The sequence below is a fragment of the Rutidosis leptorrhynchoides genome, chromosome 8, assembly GCF_046630445.1.
Source record: "Rutidosis leptorrhynchoides isolate AG116_Rl617_1_P2 chromosome 8, CSIRO_AGI_Rlap_v1, whole genome shotgun sequence".
Lineage (NCBI taxonomy): Eukaryota > Viridiplantae > Streptophyta > Magnoliopsida > Asterales > Asteraceae > Rutidosis > Rutidosis leptorrhynchoides.
The window spans coordinates 312,029,273-312,051,960 of record NC_092340.1 but is presented as its reverse complement, the minus strand read 5'-3'; the positions used below and the strand labels follow the sequence as shown (position 1 = coordinate 312,051,960).

General features: G+C 34.8%; 2 protein-coding genes across 2 annotated transcripts in view; both read right to left on the bottom strand.

Annotated features, from left to right (window-relative positions):
• Window positions 1-17: 17 nt before the first annotated feature.
• Window positions 18-1,893, bottom strand: LOC139861364 (tetrahydroanabasine acetyltransferase). The gene is made up of 2 exons (XM_071849740.1): window positions 1,051-1,893; window positions 18-725 (listed from the first exon to the last, which is right to left on the bottom strand). The coding sequence occupies exons 1-2, from the start codon at window positions 1,848-1,850 to the stop codon at window positions 197-199; spliced, it is 1,329 nt and encodes a 442-aa protein (XP_071705841.1). The 5' UTR covers window positions 1,851-1,893; the 3' UTR covers window positions 18-196.
• A 1,754-nt stretch (window positions 1,894-3,647) lies between these two features.
• Window positions 3,648-22,688, bottom strand: part of LOC139864421 (GDSL esterase/lipase At1g28570-like) — an 80,574-nt gene continuing 61,533 nt past the window's right edge. The window contains exons 4-6 of the mRNA XM_071852998.1: window positions 4,656-4,804; window positions 4,124-4,400; window positions 3,648-3,940 (exon numbers count right to left, since the gene is read on the bottom strand). Coding sequence (XP_071709099.1) covers window positions 3,648-3,940; window positions 4,124-4,400; window positions 4,656-4,804 — 719 coding nt within the window. The remainder of the gene's footprint in view (window positions 3,941-4,123; window positions 4,401-4,655; window positions 4,805-22,688) is intronic.

Below are 22,688 nucleotides of genomic sequence, written 5' to 3'. Positions count from 1 at the left end.
CTTGCGTTATAAGCATAAGTTGCGAGAACTTTTATAACTTTAGTATAAAATTTGGATACGGCAGCATATAAATGTATAACATGTTATGGATGCATTAGTTGTGAACTTTTTCTCTAATGTTAGTCACTTATTTCCTTAAACGGTCCTACTCAAACAAAACAAAACAGATCAGATTAAACAGGGCAGTCTTACTGTCTTACACGTACTCTATGTTACTAAACTTCTCCATCTCCTTTCGAAAACCAACAACTGAATTTTTACGAAGATACAACAATACTTTAAATCCATCTTTCTTCCCCTGGCTAGCCTCCGAGTACGGCAAGAAGAAACATGGTTCACAGCTCCCAAGAAGGTTCCTTGACAGAGGTATAACAGTGACTGGACCACCCCAACCAAAGTCAACCGTCGAATGACCCAAATGCCTCCAGTCAGTAAATGCACTAACCCTTTTACCCGCGTTTATCCCTTTTGAGTAATTCAGCTCTTGGAAATCAATGAACGAGTGAACATACTCGGTAGTCGCATTTCTCTTACTATTTTTAATCAGTGCAGCTGTTTCCCAAATGGGTCTATCGATCAAATCTCCAGCTGTAATCTTTGCATACATTGGCACACAACCGTTGCCCCAGTAACCGGCCGGTAGTGGGGGCTTAACTAGCCTCCTTATGTTGAGTGCGTATGCAAATTTCACCTCTTCATCTCTTGGTGCTTCAGAAGCTTTCACCCTGTTCAATATCAAATAAGTTACTTAAAATACACCAATCCCTTCAATGAACAGTTAAAGGTTATGTTTACAAAGTAAAACGGTGCTTTCATGCTCATTTTGTTTTAGGTTAGTCGCTTTCTAGTTGCGAGGCTCGCTGAGGTCTCGGCCGCTCGGCGTTTATTGTATCTTTTTTATAGATGCTTTCTTTCTTTAGAAAGTTCCCGGGATTTATGTTATCGTTTGTTTTTCGACAAAATTAATAAATAAATACAAAGTAAAATGGAAAGTAAGAAAATGTATAAAATTCCCTTTTGTATTTTAGTGAAGTGTTTTTGTTTATTTACCTGGCTTGCCATAGAATAGCACCCAAAGCTTCAAAAGTAGTAAAACTGGAACCGGACTTTTCTTGTAAAAGTTTCTTGACCCGGTCCAACCACTCATCTTTGACATGAAAAAACTCTCTAACCACTTCATCATTCATTTCCGAATACGGCACAAAATCCTTATCCAAACTCAAAAACTCATCAACTGGAAACTCAGTCCTGGCCGGTTCTCTAGGTCCTAACAACTTCAACCGGTCCCAAACCGGTTCAACTTTTACCTCGCTCACCCCTCTAGCAATCTTAGCCATAGCATTGAAAAACAGAGTCGCCCCAAGCCCATCACACAACACATGGTGCACCGACGCCCCGAGTGTATAACCACCACAACTAAACCGGGTCACTTGTAAGATCAACAAATTAGTCAACAAGGTTTTTTTTTCCGGGTTTGGAACCAACAATTCAATAAATTTCTCGTCTGCATCATCAAGATAGTTGACTGAACTTAACGGGAAGTCAACGGTGGCTGGAATGACAGTAACTCCGTTACCAACCGTGCAATGGAGCTCGAACCGGCCGATGCTGGAACGGTGGAGAGATCCGGTGAATGGGTAGTATTTGATAAGAGTAGTGGAGAGAGCTTTGGTGATGACGTCAAATGGATCGGCTTGGTTGTTGGTGGCATGAGCGTAGGCTCGTACGTAACGAAATGGGACGTTCATGTTGCGATCGGTATCGAGGTGGGAGAGAGGGAGGATGTGGTCATCGGAGAAAGGTGGCTGAGAAGGGTAGATTGTGGTGGCTTCTGATATTTTAACGTCCATTATGGTGGTGGTTAATTTGTAACGAAATTTATTAGACACAATGTATAGGTTGTAAGGTCTAATTTGGACAAGGGATGTGGACAAATATATAGCCAATCATTCGGTTGATTGTGGTTGGTGAAGTTATTCCATTCCATTTTTTTATTATTTATTATTTTTACATTATTATTATTATTACTCTGTATTACGATAATAATATAAGTTTGTAGTAATTTATACTTCGTAACTCTTTGTGAAGCTAATAACTAGACAATACGTAGAATATGTATGAAAGATCCGATGAAGTATAATAGTTTTTTTCTTGTAGAGTTGTAGCTAATCGTTAGATGATACGGAGTTCTTAAAATGTAGGTCCACGGTAATCCACCGTTAGGCACGATTTGAATGGAACCAAAAAAATGGAAGAGGAAATAATTGTCCTGTACTCCTGTTTATACAATTTTGATAGAAATAGTTATGATTTTATTATATTTGATGTTTGATGGCAATAATTAGTATTGTAATTATAATTAATAGTTTTATAATAATTAAAATAAGAAGACATAGACGGGTTGTTTCATGTGAAGGGATGGATCATGCTTATTGAGTTATTAAAAGAGCACGATCATGCTTCTTGTCACGTTATTCGACATAGGGTGTGTTTGATAAAACTGAATGATTTAGCGCTGAATTGTTCAGAATCTGAATGATTCAAAGCCTCTGAATAGAGTTTGTTCTGAATGAAAATAAATTGTTTGATAATTATTTAGAATGAACCATATAAACCGAGTAAAATTACCTTATCAAAGTGTAATATGAATAAAATATTTAATATACTTGTTAGTTAAGTGTTCAAGATAGGATTTGAAGAGAAAATTACAGAAAATTTAGGCTCTTAATGGTTAAAAGAGTGTTTCATCTCTGAATGGTTCAGCACTGAATTCTGAACCATTCAGCACCACATGTCATTCAGAGGTCAGAAACAAACGCACTGAATGCTGAATGGTTCAGTATTCAGCATTGAATCATTTCGAGTCAAACAAACGCACCCATAGTTTTTGTCTATTTTCGATTATATATGTATAATATACTGTATACTAAAACTAAAATCAATGTTCAATTTTAACGTTTCATGTCTTTATTTATTATCATACTTGTCATACTTGTATACTAAAACCAAACCAAATGTTCACTGATTTTAACAATTTTTGTATATATATATATATATTTTATAACCTATTATTAAGCGCTTTGTAATTATTATTCCATACTCACTTGGAGAACGCGGAGTTTCTTAGATTTTGCTGGTAGCTCAACTGGCTTTGTTCATATTAAAGGGTCGAAACCCAATAAAAATATATTGAACCAAACAAAGTACAAAGAGTTTGACAATAGCATTATAGCTAACAACCACACAAACTAGACCCAAAATTTAAACAAAGCAATCATCATGAACCACGGCCTAAACCGAAACAAGAAGATTAACAACTTAATGCGAACATCATTAGAACTTCCATATCATCTTCATAGTCAACACCGATCGAAAACTCTCCCATAATTAATAGACATAAGTTTGAACCGAACAATAGAAACAATCACCTTAAACAACTTGTCAACCGATCGCTCACACTGTCTTGAAACAACAAGCTTAACCAATTAAAGTTGCCACACCCCAATTCTGCTAGCTATCTATTTGTCTAAAATGTTTTTCAAAATAAATTAATTACTGGTCTTTATCATACTTGTATATTTTAACATAAGCATATTAGCGTGGAAAAAAGAACAAAAAAAAAAAAAAAAAAAAAAAAAAATAGTTGCTTAAACAATTTGCAACTTTCGACTCTCTATCGCTTTGAGATCCCATTCTTGTAACAACGGACTAGCGCACAGCAAATTAAAGCATGGTTTACTATACGCTCCTTGAAACACGCCCTTGTAAATCAACTTGTATGCTGCTTCCGTTAAATGCATACCGTCCCAATTAGCATAACTATTCGGATCAGCACACACAGCACACACAGTAGATGATGTGTATGCACATGCTGCTGAAGGATTACAGTTAAATGGTCCTTCACCTCCGCAACACGCCTTCAAAGCTCCATATTTAAATCCTGTTACGCAATCAAAATTCACAAATTACACCTAGGAAGGAAATTGGGATCTATTTTGTTTAACTGTGCGAGTACTATGAACATTATGTGATTATGTCATCCAATATCAAAAGCTCGTACACTTGAAGTTTTACTTTTTTGCAAAAATGACATAGTAAGTGCAGAGTACTAACTACTAAGTACCGTATGTTTCTGGATATGTATAAAATTGCATGGCAGCATTGTAGTAGTCTGCGTAAATGATGTTCACTTTAGGATGTAGCTTTTGAAGATGATTTAATCTGTTTATCAGCATCATGTTATGATACTGAGCGAACTTGTTTAAGCGAATGATACAACCTGTTTTATTATCACATTCTTCGTTCTTTGAATCGTAGTACATTGTTAGATATGCAGCAGAGCACCCGATTGGAAGATTTCCTGGAATTACAATTGTCTTTGCCCCAAGATCAATTAGTTCCTGCACTTTCATACTACAATTTGAGTTATCATTTTTTAAAAAATGAAATAAAAATAGTTTTTGCTAACGTCAACCTTTAGAGCTGTCGCTAACACGTTTTAAACAGCTGTAGATGGCGGTTACTTATTAACTCAGTCGTGGCGGTTACGTCTATGTACAACTGTTTAAGGCGTGTTAACGGTAACAAAATCCAAAAAGGATTTTTAACAAAATCCAATAATAATTCAAGTAAGAATAGCAAATATAGGTGCTTACATTGATTGTTAAGGCAATAGCATTGATAACATTAGGTACATATGATTTAATTTCTTTTACTGATTTTCCGGTCACGAATGCGTGATTGTAATCATTTCCTCCTATCTCCCCCATGAGTATTAAAGACTCGCTAAGTAAAGATTTACAATCTGCAATTATGATTACATCTATGAAAATTCATATGTGAAACATAAAATGACTCGAGAATATTTTCATTTCGTGGCAATCTGTGCTTCTTCAAGAATTAAAGTGCATATTGCGAAGTTTTGTCATGATTTTGTGGTTGTTTCATGTAAGTTTTACAATAATGCATCAAAACGATGTAGGACGCTGTAGACGATCTTGGACCTTAGATCAAACGCTAAACCTAGAATAAGGGCGGAAAACAATAAACTAGGATGAATCGAATACGAGTTTCACTTTGGGATCAATCTAACCAACTATATGTTGATATAATCGACGCCTAGATGATTGTATTCGGTTGAGGTTTGGTCAGGGACAATAGTAACAGCGAATAACGACGGCTAGAGGGTGTAGGGTGTGTAACCTAACAATGAAACCCAACACCCGTATTTATATATAGTTACAGTGACCATCGGCCGGTGGTCTCTGACCTACGGCCGATGGTGATAGTCCCTCGACCGATGGTCTCTACCATCGGTCGATGGTCTGAGTTGCCAACCAAACAGCTTGAACCATTTTACGTCATTGCTTAATCAATTCAAACACAATGTATTAATGATGACATCCTTACACGACTGAAATAGTAAACACAATACGAATAGAACTTATTACATGATAGAACTCGGGATTATGCACCAACAAACTCCCCCTAAGACCTAGTTCTATATCAAAAGTCTTCAGTCGTCATCCAATTCATTCGTACGGATCGATTACCATGTTGTTCAAGTAGCACAGCTTAGCTACTTTCACATAATGTTCAGCCTGCACCTTGTTCTCTCGTCGATAGAGCATACGGTTATAATACAACGTGAAAATATCAGCCTCGGTACAGTTTCTTAACCAAATCGGATCCAACACACGAATGCATTCAATATCATTCTCATTCACCTTATCAAGCACGATCACAACTTCTTCTGAACGATCATCATAAAACCACCATCTGAACCTCTGACTTCAATTTTGCGGCAATTTCCTCAATGGTACCTTCTTCATAGTCTTTGCCCACTTGTACTTTACAATCCTTCGAGATTCACCAGTTCTAGGATTAACTGTGGCCTAAAACCTTCCAAATTCTTTGAATTAAAAGCAATTCGAATCTTCTTCACCAGTAACGAAGATCGATCGTTCATTCCACAATAAAACATCCTTAACCTGGCAATCTGCATTAGCTCAAAGTACGGCAGTGACTTGAATTCGTGACCATGTTTGAAATAATCAACGCCAAACTCTCGCTTAACCGCAAACATGTTGAATTCTTCAATGTAAGCCCAGACAAGAATTCTTCCTTTCGCACTCTTTCTCAGATTAATCATCTTCAAATACTTCGGCTCAAGCTTCGGTTTCTCACAATACTTTCTAATCCTCAAGATATCTCTCCAATCAGCTTCCAACTTCTCAACTGATTTATCATTATATTTAACAGGCAAGAAACCTTCAGGTAAAACTTCAATTCTTTCTTTCTCTTTACATCTTCTTTCAAAATCTCATCATCAGTCTTAAACAATTCATCAAAACCAGGAAGATCTTCATTCTTATCATTTTGATATGTAGAAAAATCTTCATGAGTAACATCCTCAACTAAATCATCTACATCTCTATCGCTAAAACCCTCTGTAACCTCAGGGCCAAAAGAATCATCCTCAGATGGAGAATCGTCGGACTGTGCGTCGGCAGCTTTAGCTTCCTCTTGCTCTAGACGCACCAGTTCGTCCAGCTCTTCTCTAGAGAGGTTGTGAGGGATTTCTCCCTCTTCTAGTTCATCATAAACAACAGAATGCTTGAGCTCATCCTGTTTAGAAAAGAAATCACTAAAACTATAATCAATTTTAAGAGGAATTACTGACAGTGCTGTAGCTTTGGAGGAACCAGGAGCCTCCACCATTCGGTTATCAGTCTCATCTTCAGACATCTCAACCAGATCAAACTTCTCTTCCCACGCAGTCATCTTAGCAAGAGCTGATGCAGCCAACTCCTTAGCTTGAGAAGCTTCTCTTTTCGCATCAGTTAATAACAACGATTGATCACCAACTTTTCTTTGCAACAGGTCAACTTGCAACGATAGCCGTGTAACATCCTCAGACTTAACATGATTCTCCTCCTTCAGCTGCTCAATCTTCTCATCCATTTCCTTCCTCATTCTTAAGTTATCAGCCATAGCTTGAACATATAAATCATTCAAATTGCGGAGAGTCGAGGAACTAACACCTCCTTCTGTTCCAGCATGAGTCGGAGCTCCCGGAGTAGGAGTAGAAACAGTCTCTTGGGAGACTTGTTGAACCACAGGTGGTGACTGTTGTGTTAATGGACGTTGCTGTTGTGAAGTTTGTTGTCCTTGAGTCTGCAGTTTCGGTGTCACCGGTTGAGTTCCAGCTGATGATCCACCAGCATCATTATAAACCAAATTGAACCTCCTTTTCAACTTCAGTTTTGTTGAGACCTGAGAACTCTCATCTTCAACCATTCTCCTTTTTGATCCCCTTGAAGCTTCCTCAACGCCAACATTAGGATTAACATCACCAGTCTCATCAACTAATCCACCAACACCTGACCCACCAGCAGCTTGAGTATTCACTGGTTGTTCCACTTCTTCATCACTATTCGCTACCACAAAATCAGGCTCTCGATCAGATAAGCTATTTTCATTTCTCCACTTCTTTCCTGGAGGACACTGATAAGTTTCTTTCGCAAGATGACACACAAGCTTGCCATCATTAGCACTTTTCATCTGATTCAGTCGATTGAAAGTAAGATCTGTCATATGTTTCAAATCAATGACATCTTTCCTCAATCTTGGAAAATCAACAGTTTGACGGTTGATCATAATTTGTAAGAACCTCGGATAAATCAAATATAACTTGCTCGTCACATTCTCCACCAGTAGATCAAAGATAACCCTCAAGAAATTGAAATCAGCCTTCAAAACCAACGCAGTAAACATTCCTTGATAGATCTCGCTCAGTTCATCAAACCCTCCTTGTAATGGACTTAAACACCTCAGCACAACAAACGACAAATATCTATACGATGGAGTGAATCCACTTCTTTTAATCGTTGCTCTCGTGATATCACCAGTATATTTGCATCTTAACACACATCCAGTAATCTTTGTCTTTGACAACTTCTTCGGCATGTTCTCATCATCCTCGAACAAGAAAGTGTTTCGAATCGTATCTTCAGATATCTTAATCTCCTGACCACAAACAGTACTTACAATAACATTCCTGTAATCTACGGTCTCAACCCTTGCATGTTCCCAAAACTCTCTCTGATGTGAGTAATATGCTGTACAGGGCATAGAGATAGCTGCAAATACTCTTGAACGTTTCAGAAACTCGATTACGCCCTTGTATTTACCAACATTAGGACCTTTCTCATTTAGACACGCAGTGAGATTGGAACCACTGTTAGCTTTTAACCCTGAAAGATCAATAGAAAACGGACCCCCTGATGACTCAGTATCGGATTCGTGTGCAACGTTTTCTGGATCAACTTGAACACCTGATATTATGAAAATAACTGCAAACACAATTCAAATCAGCACAGAGTATTCATGACTTATTAGATAACAAAGTGTGGTCATAACAGAATATATTACATCATTCAGTCTATAAGATCAAGATCATAATTACATGTCCGAAGTATGATTATTACAGACATAGAATAGTGTATCAATGCTAACAGACTAGCATCATCAAATTACATACCAAGCTGGAGATACATAAGAACATAATCAAACACAGACACGTGAAAACAGAATCACCTATCCTACAATGGGATTCTCTGGCACTAGCTTTTCCTCATATTGAACCACACCAAGTTTCTCAAACACATTATGCAATAAGGCTGCATACGGAAATAGTTCTTCCATCTCAAGAAAATCTTTCATCACATGAATGAGAAAGTGGCCTATATTCACTTGAATACCCTCTAGTAGGCAATACAAAAGCAGAGCTTCAGTACCAGACAACAGATTATCGCCTTCTCTCCTAAAAGTCACATTACTTTTGATTATTCTCAAGTGTATCTCATGTTGTTATGACACCTCGTCATCACTAATCTCAACCCTACCAGCATTAACTACTTTCCCTGGCTTGCATAATCTTGCAATTATGTCAGACAGTTTGAATCTGTTGGGAATCTTTCGTAGATCTTTGCTAGGATACAATATTTTAACCCCAGTGTAAGGAACATTTAACAGGTTTGAGAATTCCTCCATGGTCCACTTATACTGTTGGTCAAATAAGCCTGAGTGGAAAAATTTCTTCTTGCTATCTTCTAAGGCAACATTGACATAAAATTCCCACAACAAATCAGGACAAAAGTAATCCCCAATGTCTAAGAAAGCTTGACATCTAATTTGTTCCCAAAGGCTATGGGTCTGTCGAGTCGCAATGACCTTTTGTTCCACTAAGATTGGTCGTCCACTAGCTAGAATTCTCCTACGGTCGATGTTAAACATCCATTGCCCAACAAAGGAACAACCTGACATTCTAATACAAACTACAAGCACTAGTATTAGATAGGCATAACAGAAATTACCAGAAACCTAAGAAGTCATTCAAATTCAACATAAAACTGCACCATCGGTCCAATTAAGTGACCATCGGTCGATGAACTAGACCATTGGTCCGATGGTCTAGACCTACAGCAGTTGGTCTAAATACCACCAAAAATTTTACCATCTGATTAACTTGGGGACCTACGGCCGAGTGTAGAGTCCTACGGCCGAGTGTAAGACACCATCGGTCGAGGGTCAAAGACCTTCTGCCGAGGGTAGTTTATCAGATCTGTTTTTCCCAATTTATCAAATCGATCATTCTGATGTTTTTGGCTCGATTCCTGGTCACAACAGTATCTAAAGAGGCCGATTAACACTAATACATCATCAATTTTAACAGTTAACGGCCAAAAGTCACTCGATTAAAGTTTTACACATTGAACATAAAATTAACGATTTAAGACAAATGAAAACGAGTTAGGTTACCTCGTTAGTGGCACTGGAATCACAAGAGAAAGATGCACAAAACTATCGGACGAAAACTCCTATCGCACACACTCGAAAATCAAAAGTAAAATCTCACCAATTTGCACAAAGTGACTAACCCGATCGACTCAGGGTCCTTTTATACTCTGTCAGTGACCATTGGCCGATGGTCTAGTCCTTCGTCCCGATGGTCCAGACACTCGGACGAGTGTCATAGTCCTTCGGCCGAGGGTAAGTACTGTCGGCCGGTGGTCTTGGCTTAGAAAAATTTAAAAACTTAACACTTTTCATACTTCAAACTTTACATTCTTTTGCACATTCACTCTCCCGGGACTGATCTCCACAGTATAAACACAAACATGCTTTGTACCATTAAACTCTAAACAACTTGTTTTCAAATTTTACGAAAGACATAGAATTCCCTTCACAGTAAACCTTTTCGAGAACTGAGTTTTTAAGCTTACAATATGAAACAGAAATGCACATGCAACTAACTTATGAATGCAAACATTTTCAGATATGCATGCACATGCAAATACACAAAGCAAATTACTGCAAACGATCCAGTGTGTCATGATTAGCAATATTACAACAGACATATTCAATAACATTTAACCTTTTAGATCTGCAATAAATCAACTTCTAACATCAATTTCATTAAACAATAGCATAAGAAGAGTATATGATGTTATCAGCACATGAATAGGTAATACTGCTTATCATGAATCACACTACAAGGAGCATAACACATATTTTTGTGTGTTGACATATCAAATTGATTAAATATTTTTGATTTGGGGATCAGAACTGAACTATATTGACATGTTAGTTCACAGTTCAGTCATTAACTTACTTGATAAAGCATATACAGAACAACTTTCAAATATATCAGTAAACGTTTACCAACTTTCACCCTAGATTTCAATGATCACGTTATATTAATTACATTAACATTTTTCAATGTTAGATTTTGATCACGAAGTCAGTCCTCATTTGAGATCGCACGATGTTTCAGGTAGAACAATTGAGCACAACATGTTGACGCTGTCCTCTTATCACATCAATGTACTTTCAATCTGATTGGACAGAAACATCTCACGATGTTTCTAGCAACCCTATCAGCCATGAGCTTCTACCTTAAACTTACACTTTTCGTTTCAGATAACCTTGTGAATCTCAAATTTATTGCATACTTTGTTAAGGCGCATACCGGCCGCTATAAACCCCATACTTAAACGGAAATAGTATGATGTATGATGTTGGATGGATGGAAGTGATATATATATTTGAGTGATGGAACGCTAAGATACCTTCCAGAAGATATTCCCTCTATCCAGGTCAATAGGTACAATTCCATACCACAGATAAAAGATGTAAAGTTCACTAAATGAGATGTGAACTGAATGATTTAAGTTCTCTATATCTGATGATTTGATTAATTTCTCCCCCTCGGATGTAGATAACTAAATCGTTCAAATAATTCTCTGATTGGAATATCTGTTGTCTCAGACGTCAATAACATAGGAATAGCTGAAGCGTTGTTCAATTCTTGATCCAGGATTCTCTTGCAGTTAGGTGGCGCATCATGTTATTTACAATCTCAAATAAATAAACATAAACAAAACATTTTTTTTTTTGGATTTTCTGATGTTGCCTTTTTCTCCATAAATAAAACAAACAAAATAAATAAATAAATAAATAAATACAATTATACATGATGATGATGCATCACTGTCCTTGACTTTAGTAGTAATTGCACGGAAAACCAATCTTCTGATGTTGAAATTTTGAACTCGATGACGTTGCAAGATACAAATCATTCTGTGTCTGCGATACAAGACTGCACTTCTCAACCCTTTAAGAGAAAACACTTCCCTTTGGGTACCCGATATGTATGTTGTTGAATTTCGGTCAAAGTAATAAAGGTAAATAGAAACAAGTATGCATCCTAGACAAAGTATGCTCACCTTGGGGACTCACAAAATTATTCTTTGCTACCGAGTATAAATCGTAGTAGGGGAGACCTTAACCGTCTGTTGAGTTTCTGAACAATCATTTCTCAGTACATATTCAGTGATAAGTAGGTGACTACCCTCAACCGCTGTAAATCTTTCCATGATTTCTTCATCATGATATTTACGATTTGTTAGTTTGATCATCTCTATCTAGAATTAGGCCAATAAAGTCCACTAACACATTATCAGTCATCCTGTATTACTTGTTTTTCACAACTTACATGTCAGTTCAGTATTGCAATCACTTCCCCACAAACATAAGAAGCAACTCATTTTCAGGTTTTTCAATTTTTATAGATTTTCCATTTTTCAATTTTTATTTGTTTTTCTGGTTTTTCCGATTTTTATGACTTTTTGATTTTCTCTGTACAAAAGCATAAAGCTATCTAAAAACATAAGCAAACATGTAGAAATATCATCAAATACTAACCTATCAAGCAAATGACACGAGAACATGAAAATGACCTACAAACTACCATGCAAAGCTACACATATTATACAAGAAGTTTCAAGTTCTTCACAACTCAGTCTCTTGGTTAGGTTCCTCTGTGTTAGGAACCTCAGTTTCAGGAACCACGTCAGTAAGCAATTTAATACATATTTCCTTTAACAGAAAATCAAAGCGTGGTTTATCAAAAGCTTTTGTGAATAGATCGGCCCTTTGGGCTGTAGTGTCTATCTGCACTACATCTATCAACTTTTTCTCATAGCAATCTCTAATGAAATGGTATTTAATCCCTATATGTTTCGTTTTAGAATGATTTACGGGATTTTTAGTGACAGCTTTGTCAGCAGTATTATCAACATAAATAGGAGTGTTAGAAATTTGCAAACCGTAGTCACGTAGTTGTTGTTGAATCCAGATGACCTGAGATGTACAGCTAGCCGCGGCAATGTATTCTGCTTCACAAGTGGACTGAGCCACTGCTATCTGCTTCTTACACTGTCAGGTAACTAGTTTGCTTCCCAGAAATTGACAACCCCCTGATGTTGACTTAAAATCTTTCTTACAACATCCATAGTCAGAATCACTATACGCTGTGAGATCAAAACCATCCTCACACGGATACCATAACCCTAAGCTCGGTGTATCTTTCAAATACCTCAGAATCTTCTTAACCACTAACATATGATGAACATTAGGATTCGCCTGATAACGGGCACACAGACAAACCGCAAACATGATATCTGGTCGAGAAGCTGTAAGATACATTAGAGAGCCTATGATTGCCCTGTATAACGTTTGGTCCACTGAAGCACCCTCACAATCAGGTGATATCCCATGATTCACAGACAACGGAGTCTTAGCTGGTCTTTCTGCTTCCATTTGAAACCTCTTCAGAATATCAGCTACATACTTGGTTTGATGCAAAAAGATGCCTTTATCCGTCTGAGCTACCTGCAGACGCAAGAAAAACTTTATCGTTCCCATTGAACTCATTTTGAACTTCTGCTGCATGACCTTCTCAAACTCATCAACCATTCCCTGATCTGTCGACCCGAAGATAATATCATCAACATAAACCTACACTAACATAAGATGTTGTCCCTTCTTCTTGATGAAAAGTGTTTGATCAATGACACCTCTCCTAAAACCGTTTTCAAGTATATAGTTGGACAACGTTGCATACCATGCTCTCGGAGCTTGTTGAAGACCATAAAGTGCCTTTTCAAGTCGATAAACCTTTTCTGGGAAATGCGGGTCTTCGAAACCGGGTGGTTGTTCAACAAACACTCTTTCATTGATCTCTCCGTACAAAAATGCGCTTTTAACATCCATCTGAAAAACTTTAAATCCCATGAAGGATGCAAAGGCCAAGAAAATCCTAATAGCCTCCAGTCTCGCTACCGGAGCAAATACCTAATCATAGTCAATTTCAGGGATCTGTTGATATCCCTTGTAACAACCCTCACTTTTCGACTTCTAAATTTACTGAATTAACCCTAAGGTTATATGTCTGACTATATGTATTAAGGGTTGTTATATACAATTAAATATTGACCGAATAGTAATTTTTAGTCAACAATGTACGCTTAAATAAATAATATATTATTAATTTATATAATTTGACATAATTTAACTAAGTATATAAACTTTGTATCACTTTTATTATTTAGTTAATGTATTATATATTTAACTATATAATAAATCTAATTATATATAAATGTAATAATATTTACAAACTTACTAAAACTATAGTTTAAAAATTAAAATCATAATTATTATTAAAAATACAAAATACCAAATTATTTATTATTTTTATGCAAAATTTGTATTTATTAATTAAAAAAAAAATAAAAAAAAATATTATTGACAAATATTCTTGGAAAAGCATTAAATTAATTTGTTTATTTATAAAAAAAATCCTTAAAATAAATGAAAAAAATAAATAAATAAATAAATTACTTTTTAATTAAAAATTGTAATGGAAAAACTACTTTTATTATTTTATTTTGTGCATTATCCCATGACCTAATATTTAATACTTTTTAAATTTTAAAATCCCATTAAGAATTAAATATTTCTTTTTCTTTTAATTATTTTATTCTTTTTACCTAATTTTTTCAAGTATAAATACCCCTCATTTCTCATTCAAACCCACACCAAAATTTCTCTCATTCTCTCTTTGAAGAATTACTACTAGTAAGTATTCTTTTCTTACTTTTTATTCTTTTTACTTTTTACTTTTTACTTTTTACTTCGGTTATTATTTTTACCGAAACATGTAAATAATGTTATAAATTATATGCAATTAAAAATAAAATAAATAACATGTATACACTATTACTATTACTAGCACCTATAACCTACTACTTATATTGTAACATAAAAAACATTTTGGGATATGTATTAGAGATGTATAGATCTTCGAACTTTCTTGACGAATGGTTTCTATGAGATTCTAGGCAGAGGGTTTGGATTTCCGATTTAAAGGGTCCTATGGCTCAAGCCCCTAGATCTAAATTAGCCATTCGAAGGGAAAGGGGTGATTGGAAGCTTATCTAATACGGCAAGTATCCTAAAATGGAAAACACTGATAAAAGTAGAAACTCTCTAGTCATAGAAACTTAGTAAAATAAGAAACTTTCTAAAAATGGAAACTTTATAAAAATAGTAACTTACTAGGAATAGAAACTTAGTAAAACAAACACATACTTAAACTTAAACATGGGCAAAACACTTAACTACTCTTAAATGTCAATAGGTTGACTTTCCTGCTCACTCGTTCAACTCTTTATTCCGAGGAATAACTCTCTCTCTACTTACTAAGGTGAATTCATAGCCCCTCTTTAATTGCTAGCAAACCTACTTACTCTTACTTGGGGTGAGACACATGCTGTTTTTACTTTTTACACTTTAGACACAAGTACCAAACTATTAAACTATGCTATACCCAGCTATGTCCGACTAAGTCCCTACAGTGATATTTTTAATTGCTGCAGCATGCTTAATTATTGGGGGTAGGCCTATCGGGAGTAACGTCCCCGATACATTTGACCAAGTCATTGTATTACTTAATAATGAAATTAAACCGAAAAGGACAGACACAACTTGTCATGGGGCAAACTTGAACGTTTAGTCTAAATATCACGCATTGGCATAACTTTTGATCCTGCGGGAGATCAACTTTACAAACTAAATCTTATGGTCTAAAACAACGACAAACTTTTTGTTAAACCTATGAACTTCACTCAACCTTTTTGGTTGACACTTTAGCATGTTTTGTCTCAGATACTGTTTGATTCAAGCTCTTATACTTACTGCTTATGTGATGCTACTTGGACATAGGATCAAGAGATATCGCATTTATTACTTCTGCATGTGAACATTTACGATATTGTTATTCCTGTCATTGTAACGATATTTCATTTTCCGCTGCGTACTCATTAAAGTTAAATTCATCATTTAGTATTGTTCTCGTTTATTATAATATGTTGGTATGTTTTGATATTAGTGACATTCCTTCCAGACCCTATTGGGAGGACGTTACAGATTGGTATCAGAGCATAACCAGGCTGTTATAGAGAACCAGGATTGCATTTTTATGTGTGCCTTACTTGTTAGCTAGGGTGCCTTAGCAATCTAGGAAACTATAACCTTTCCTGCCTTAGAATTAAAGCAGTTAGGATTGCCCCATAATCTTAACGATTATGCTTTAATAAACTTGACTTAAAGATTCTAATCAAAATATCCTTCCTAATGTTAGGATGTCTAATTATCATCAAACGACCAAAATGAATCTTTTCAAGCCAACCGAAAAAGATACTGAAAGGTCTTCCACAGAAAGACCAGTCCAAAGTCCACCTTATGGCTTTGGTGGTCCTCCCTCACCAAATTATAGCCCAAATACTACTCTAAAGTTACATGGGTCTCCTGAATACTATCCAACCCCGAGGAATAAAGACAAGAGTAAATGTCTTGAAGAAACTGGGCCGTCAAAGAAAAAATCCCGATCTCCTTTCTACGATGAAGTTGATGCCAAGTACGAGCTCATGAATCTGCGAAAAACTACCGATGACCTAATTCGCCATATTGCAAGGATCGATTTTCAAATGAAGGAAAAAGACCTAGCGATCAAGAAGCTCATGGAGGAAAATACTGAACTAAAGAAAGAGATAAAGTTGGTGAAGTATGAAGGTGATAGAAATACCCGATGGGGGAAGCAATCTCTCTCCTACCTAAGAGAAGATGTTGACCTTAGATTGAAGATGGAGGAAAACCGCGTGAATAATCAACTTTCTATGAGGGACCACAAGTACCATGTAATCAACAATGATGTTTCCAATCTTTATGATAACATCGAGTATCTTTATGAGGAACAAAAGGAGAAGAACGACAAGTTTGAGAAGTTTATGAAGGAGGTTGAGGACGAGAAGAAGAAATATGAAGACTACTTCAATCTTAATATTTCCTAGTTATTTTCTATCTATGCAAAGGCTAGGCCTTAAACTATTTCTATCCCCGAATCATGTAATAAGAAGGCTTGTTTAAAGCCTTGTTCTTAATAAAATAAAGTGTTTCGTTTATATCATATTCATCTTTATTCCACTTAATTTTTTTTTCAAACTTATGACCTATCAAGTTTATCAAACTTATATATGTTATTGAAGATAACGGTTCGTCCACAAGCTCCTGCTACTACTTCAAACACTCACGTATCTTATGCCTTTATGCATCAGTTTGCGAACCGGAAAATATTATTGTGTTATCACAGTATACGAATTGAAATTCTTTAATCAATATCTGGTTACAAATCTCAACACGTCATACCACCATTATTACATAAATGGATGACACATCATATCTTATCATATATTATCATGTCTATAAACTTTGTCTACCACTTATCCTAAATTTCCTCCGTAAATTATGGAAATCTTTTTGCTATAAATACGTATTCAAGGAGACGAATATATCATTCGGTATTCAATACCCATTTCATATCAAACCCTATTACAAACATATAATATGAATTTCTCAAACTCTTCAAGCTCCCACAGCAGCGTAACTGGAACAAACGAACCAATCAGCCATCATCTATTCTGGATGAATTGGGGATGGGTTCGTAGCCGACTCAATCAATGGAGACAAGAAGAAGGTGATCCCTTCCACCAACCTAATTCACCTCTTGGCGAAGAACCTGAAGCGCTTACCGGCGAACCAGTCCGAAACACCATTTTCTCTCTTCTTTCCAGGGTATCCCGTCACGAATATATAATATCGAAGATTCTAGATCTTATTCACCCTCTTGTTCCAACCACCAATCATCCCGGAATAATAGAAGAAGTCAACGAGCTTCGCGCTCGAGTAGTGGCTCTGGAAAATCTGGTGCGAAACCTACGAACACCAGCAGCAGCACCAGCAGCATAACCAGCATCACCACCAGTACCATCAACATCACCACTAACAGCATCAGCTTCATCAACAACAACATTCGCATCCCCCGCCTCAACAACACACTCAGTACCTCAAACATCAACATGATACGCCCCATAGATACCAAGGAATATTAGCAATAAAGAGTCAAGATGTACTGACTCATTCTTCGTGAAGAATTATATATGTATACCTTATATATATATATATATATGATTTGGAACAATAATAAATCTTGTCGTACTAAGCAATTACGTGAGAATCTCAACTAGTATGTACTACTTGGTTAATTCATATCACTAATATGCTATGATGTACACCCTTCGCTAATGACTTAACAATTGTTAATCACTGCTTCAGCACAATAAACTCCATTTCATAATAAATCAAGTATAACGATGAATGTATTGATTCATAACTTCATTAGCGAAATATTTCGCAACAATTATGAAATCTCTAAGATTTTGGAGATTATTTACTCTCGTTCCAAACCGCAAATCAAAATAGTTTAATATATATTAACTCATTAAATCCATGATTATATCTGAAGAATATATATATGAACGTATATCTTCATAAAGATTGTAAAAACTGTTAATTGTGAAAATATTTTAACGGGTAGGTAATACCCGAGAAATATTTACATCTCACATAAATACACTGTACATTCTTCAATTTCGATTCATAAATCATTAATTATACTCACTGCCTTCACTGTGATACACAATCATTTTCATACAAATTTAATTACACATTCTGAAATTAACATACCAGAATTCAAGTAAAGCTTTAGCAGGTGTTATCTTCCTAAAGATCACTACATTCATGAATTATATTCATTCGTATTCTATGATGAATTATCACATCAAACCACCAAAATTATCATCAACAACGCCTATTCGTTAACCATTAGATCCGTTGACGATTACAATCAGCGTTTAATCATCTAAAAAAAATAAAATTTCTTGAAACCATCTCGGATTGATAACCAATGATTCAGATATGGTAGCATTAAATGCAGAGGAAACAAAAGAATTTTCCTCCTCATTGGAACTTAGAAATTCTGAGATATCACTGTATCTTTCGTTATAAATATCCTCTATATTTCTGAAGATATTTTTATAACGATTCTTGTCAGCAATTAATTATCTCTTTGCGATATCTTTATCACATCATAAAGGAAACTGTTTTAGTTTCTATATTCTGTAAAGTTCAAGTTTAAATTATGAATGATTTGAAGTAGTGTTGGGAATTGAAGTATGAGTTAGTATAATATAATGACGTCAGGCCAACGTGATTATATTACAGTAAGTCATGCTAAATTTTTAATGGAAGATGATGATTCATAGACTTTATAATCATCATTTGCCATGTTACACGACTCTTATCTATTTAAACTCTAAACATATCAAAAAAAATATTTTTCTTGATAATTCGGTCTTTTCCGGATATTCTGGTAATATGACAAATCAAATCGTGCTATTACCTTTCCCTGTGCTTTGAATATCATGATCATTCGAAACTTCATACCTACGAATTCTGGACCGTTACTTTCTTTACAAAAGCATGAAGCTTCGACATATAAGGGAAAATATAAATCCCGATAACAACACTGAAATTACAAACCGTGTATATCAATGCGTATAGCAATATAAAGATACGGGAGAACTAAAAACACAATAAATTCTAGAGAATAGTAGAAGTAAACAGACTCCTCTGGTGGGAGTTGAAAAAGAAGGATGATTGTGGCGATAACCAATATAATGTCAAAGACAAGAACTGGATTGAGCATATTAACAAAACTTTTGGAAGTATGAATTGAGAAAGAAAGTATATAAGTGGTGAAGATAATGAAACGGAAGAAGCTAATTTATAGCAAAAATTCTAGACACAGCAATCAAGGCAATTCACCGCCTTTAATTAAAGAAAATCCTAATTTCTGTAATTACCGAAAAATCAAATCTTATAAAGATTTCGAAGATTTCTTTAATTCCTTGAAATCCGGAAATCAATCGTAACTACGTCAAAAGTTAAGGCAAACATTTAATTTTCTCATTTACTCTTTTACGATAGCTTCGTTTATACTCTTTCTATAATCGAATTACTTTATCCATATTATTTAATGTCGATAAAACTCTAGTTCATCATTCTTGTTATAAAGAATGACGATCTCTATCAAATTTTATGACTATGATTTTCATGAACTCCTATCTGTTTTGTCTGCCTAATATTGCAGCATAAACGCTCAAGGTTTTAAATGAGCTCAATATTATTCATAACACATTTCATGTATCCAATTTACTGAAATGACTTGCATAACATCATCATTTTGAATGATCTCTGCATTAATGATAAAATGCACTTCGTAGAAGAACCTATAGAGATTATGGTTTGTATGACTTAAACGCTTGAAACAAAACAATATTCTATCCTTTGAAAAACACGCAAGGCCCCGAACATACCTGGGAACGTGAAGACCAAATGAAACAGAAATATCCCCATCTCTTCTCAACCGCTGATGCATCCGAGAAGTCTACCTAAAACTTCGGGACGAAGTTTTTATTAACGGGGAGGTACTGTAACAACCCTCACTTTTCGACTTCTAAATTTACTGAATTAACCCTAGGGTTATATGTCTGACTATATGTATTAAGGGTTGTTATATATACAATTAAATATTGACTGAATAGTAATTTTTAGTCAACAATGTACGCTTAAATAAATAATATATTATTAATTTATATAATTTGACATAATTTAACTAAGTATATAAACTTTGTATCACTTTTATTATTTAGTTAATGTATTATATATTTAACTATATAATAAATCTAATTATATATAAATGTAATAATATTTACAAACTTACTAAAACTATAGTTTAATAATTAAAATCATAATTATTATTAAAAATACAAAATACCGAAATATTTATTATTTTATGCAAAATTTGTATTTATTAATTAAAAAAAAATAAAAAAAATAAAAAAAATATTATTGACAAATATTCTTGGAAAAGCATTAAATCAATTTGTTTATTTATAAAAAAAATCCTTAAAATAAATGAAAAAAAATAAATAAATAAATTACTTTTTAATTAAAAATTGTAATGGAAAAACTACTTTTATTATTTTATTTTGTGCATTATCCCATGACCTAATATTTAATACTTTTTAAATTTTAAAATCCCATTAAGAATTAAATATTTATTTTTCTTTTAATTATTTTATTCTTTTTACCTAATTTTTTCAAGTATAAATACCCCTCATTTCTCATTCAAACTCACACCAAAATTTCTCTCATTCTCTCTTTGAAGAATTACTACTAGTAAGTATTCTTTTCTTACTTTTTATTTTTTTTTTTACTTTTTACTTTTTACTTTTTACTTTTTACTTTTTACTTCGGTTATTATTTTTATCGAAACATGTAAATAATGTTATAAATTATATGCAATTAAAAATAAAATAAATAACATGTATACACTATTACTATTACTAGCACCTATAACCTACTACTTATATTGTAACATAAAAAACATTTTGGGATATGTATTAGAGATGTATAGATCTTCGAACTTTCTTGACGAATGGTTTCTATGAGATTCTAGGCAGAGGGTTTGGATTTCCGATTTAAAGGGTCCTATGGCTCAAGCCCCTAGATCTAAATTAGCCATTCGAAGGGAAAGGGGTGATTGGAAGCTTATCTAATACGGCAAGTATCCTAAAATGGAAAACACTGATAAAGTAGAAACTCTCTAGTCATAGAAACTTAGTAAAATAAGAAACTTTCTAAAAATGGAAACTTTATAAAAATAGTAACTTACTAGGAATAGAAACTTAGTAAAACAAACACATACTTAAACTTAAACATGGGCAAAATACTTAACTACTCTTAAATGTCAATAGGTTGACTTTCCTGCTCACTCGTTCAACTCTTTATTCCGAGGAATAACTCTCTCTCTACTTACTAAGGTGAATTCATAGCCCCTCTTTAATTGCTAGCAAACCTACTTACTCTTACTTGGGGTGAGACACATGCTGTTTTTACTTTTTACACTTTAGACACAAGTACCAAACTATTAAACTATGCTATACCCGGCTATGTCCGACTAAGTCCCTACAGTGATATTTTTAATTGCTGCGGCATGCTTAATTATTGGGGGTAGGCCTATCGGGAGTAACGTCCCCGATACATTTGACCAAGTCATTGTATTACTTAATAATGAAATTAAACCGACAAGGACAGACACAACTTGTCATGGGGCAAACTTGAACGTTTAGTCTAAATATCACGCATTGGCATAACTTTTGATCCTGCGGGAGATCAACTTTACAAACTAAATCTTATGGTCTAAAACAACGACAAACTTTTTGTTAAACCTATGAACTTCACTCAACCTTTTTGGTTGACACTTTAGCATGTTTTGTCTCAGATACTGTTTGATTCAAGCTCTTATACTTACTGCTTATGTGATGCTACTTGGACATAGGATCAAGAGATATCGCATTTATTACTTTTGCATGTGAACATTTACGATATTGTTATTCCTGTCATTGTAACGATATTTCATTTTCCGCTGCGTACTCATTAAAGTTAAATTCATCATTTAGTATTGTTCTCGTTTATTATAATATGTTGGTATGTTTTGATATTAGTGACGTTCCTTCCAGACCCTATTGGGAGGACGTTACATCCCTTCACCACCAATCTAGCTTTGTTTCTTATAACAATACCCTGTTCATCCTTCTTATTTTTTAAAACCCATCGGAGACCATAGGGCACACAATCATGTGGTGGATTGACTAGCTTCCAAACCTTTAAATGTTTAAATTGTAACAGCTCCTCTTGCGTTGTACTAACCCACTCGTCATACTTCAATGCCTCATAAGCATCTTTAGGTTCAATTTGACACACATAACATGAGTGAGCATGCACAAATATTCTTCCTGTCTTATTCAACAATGAATAAAAAG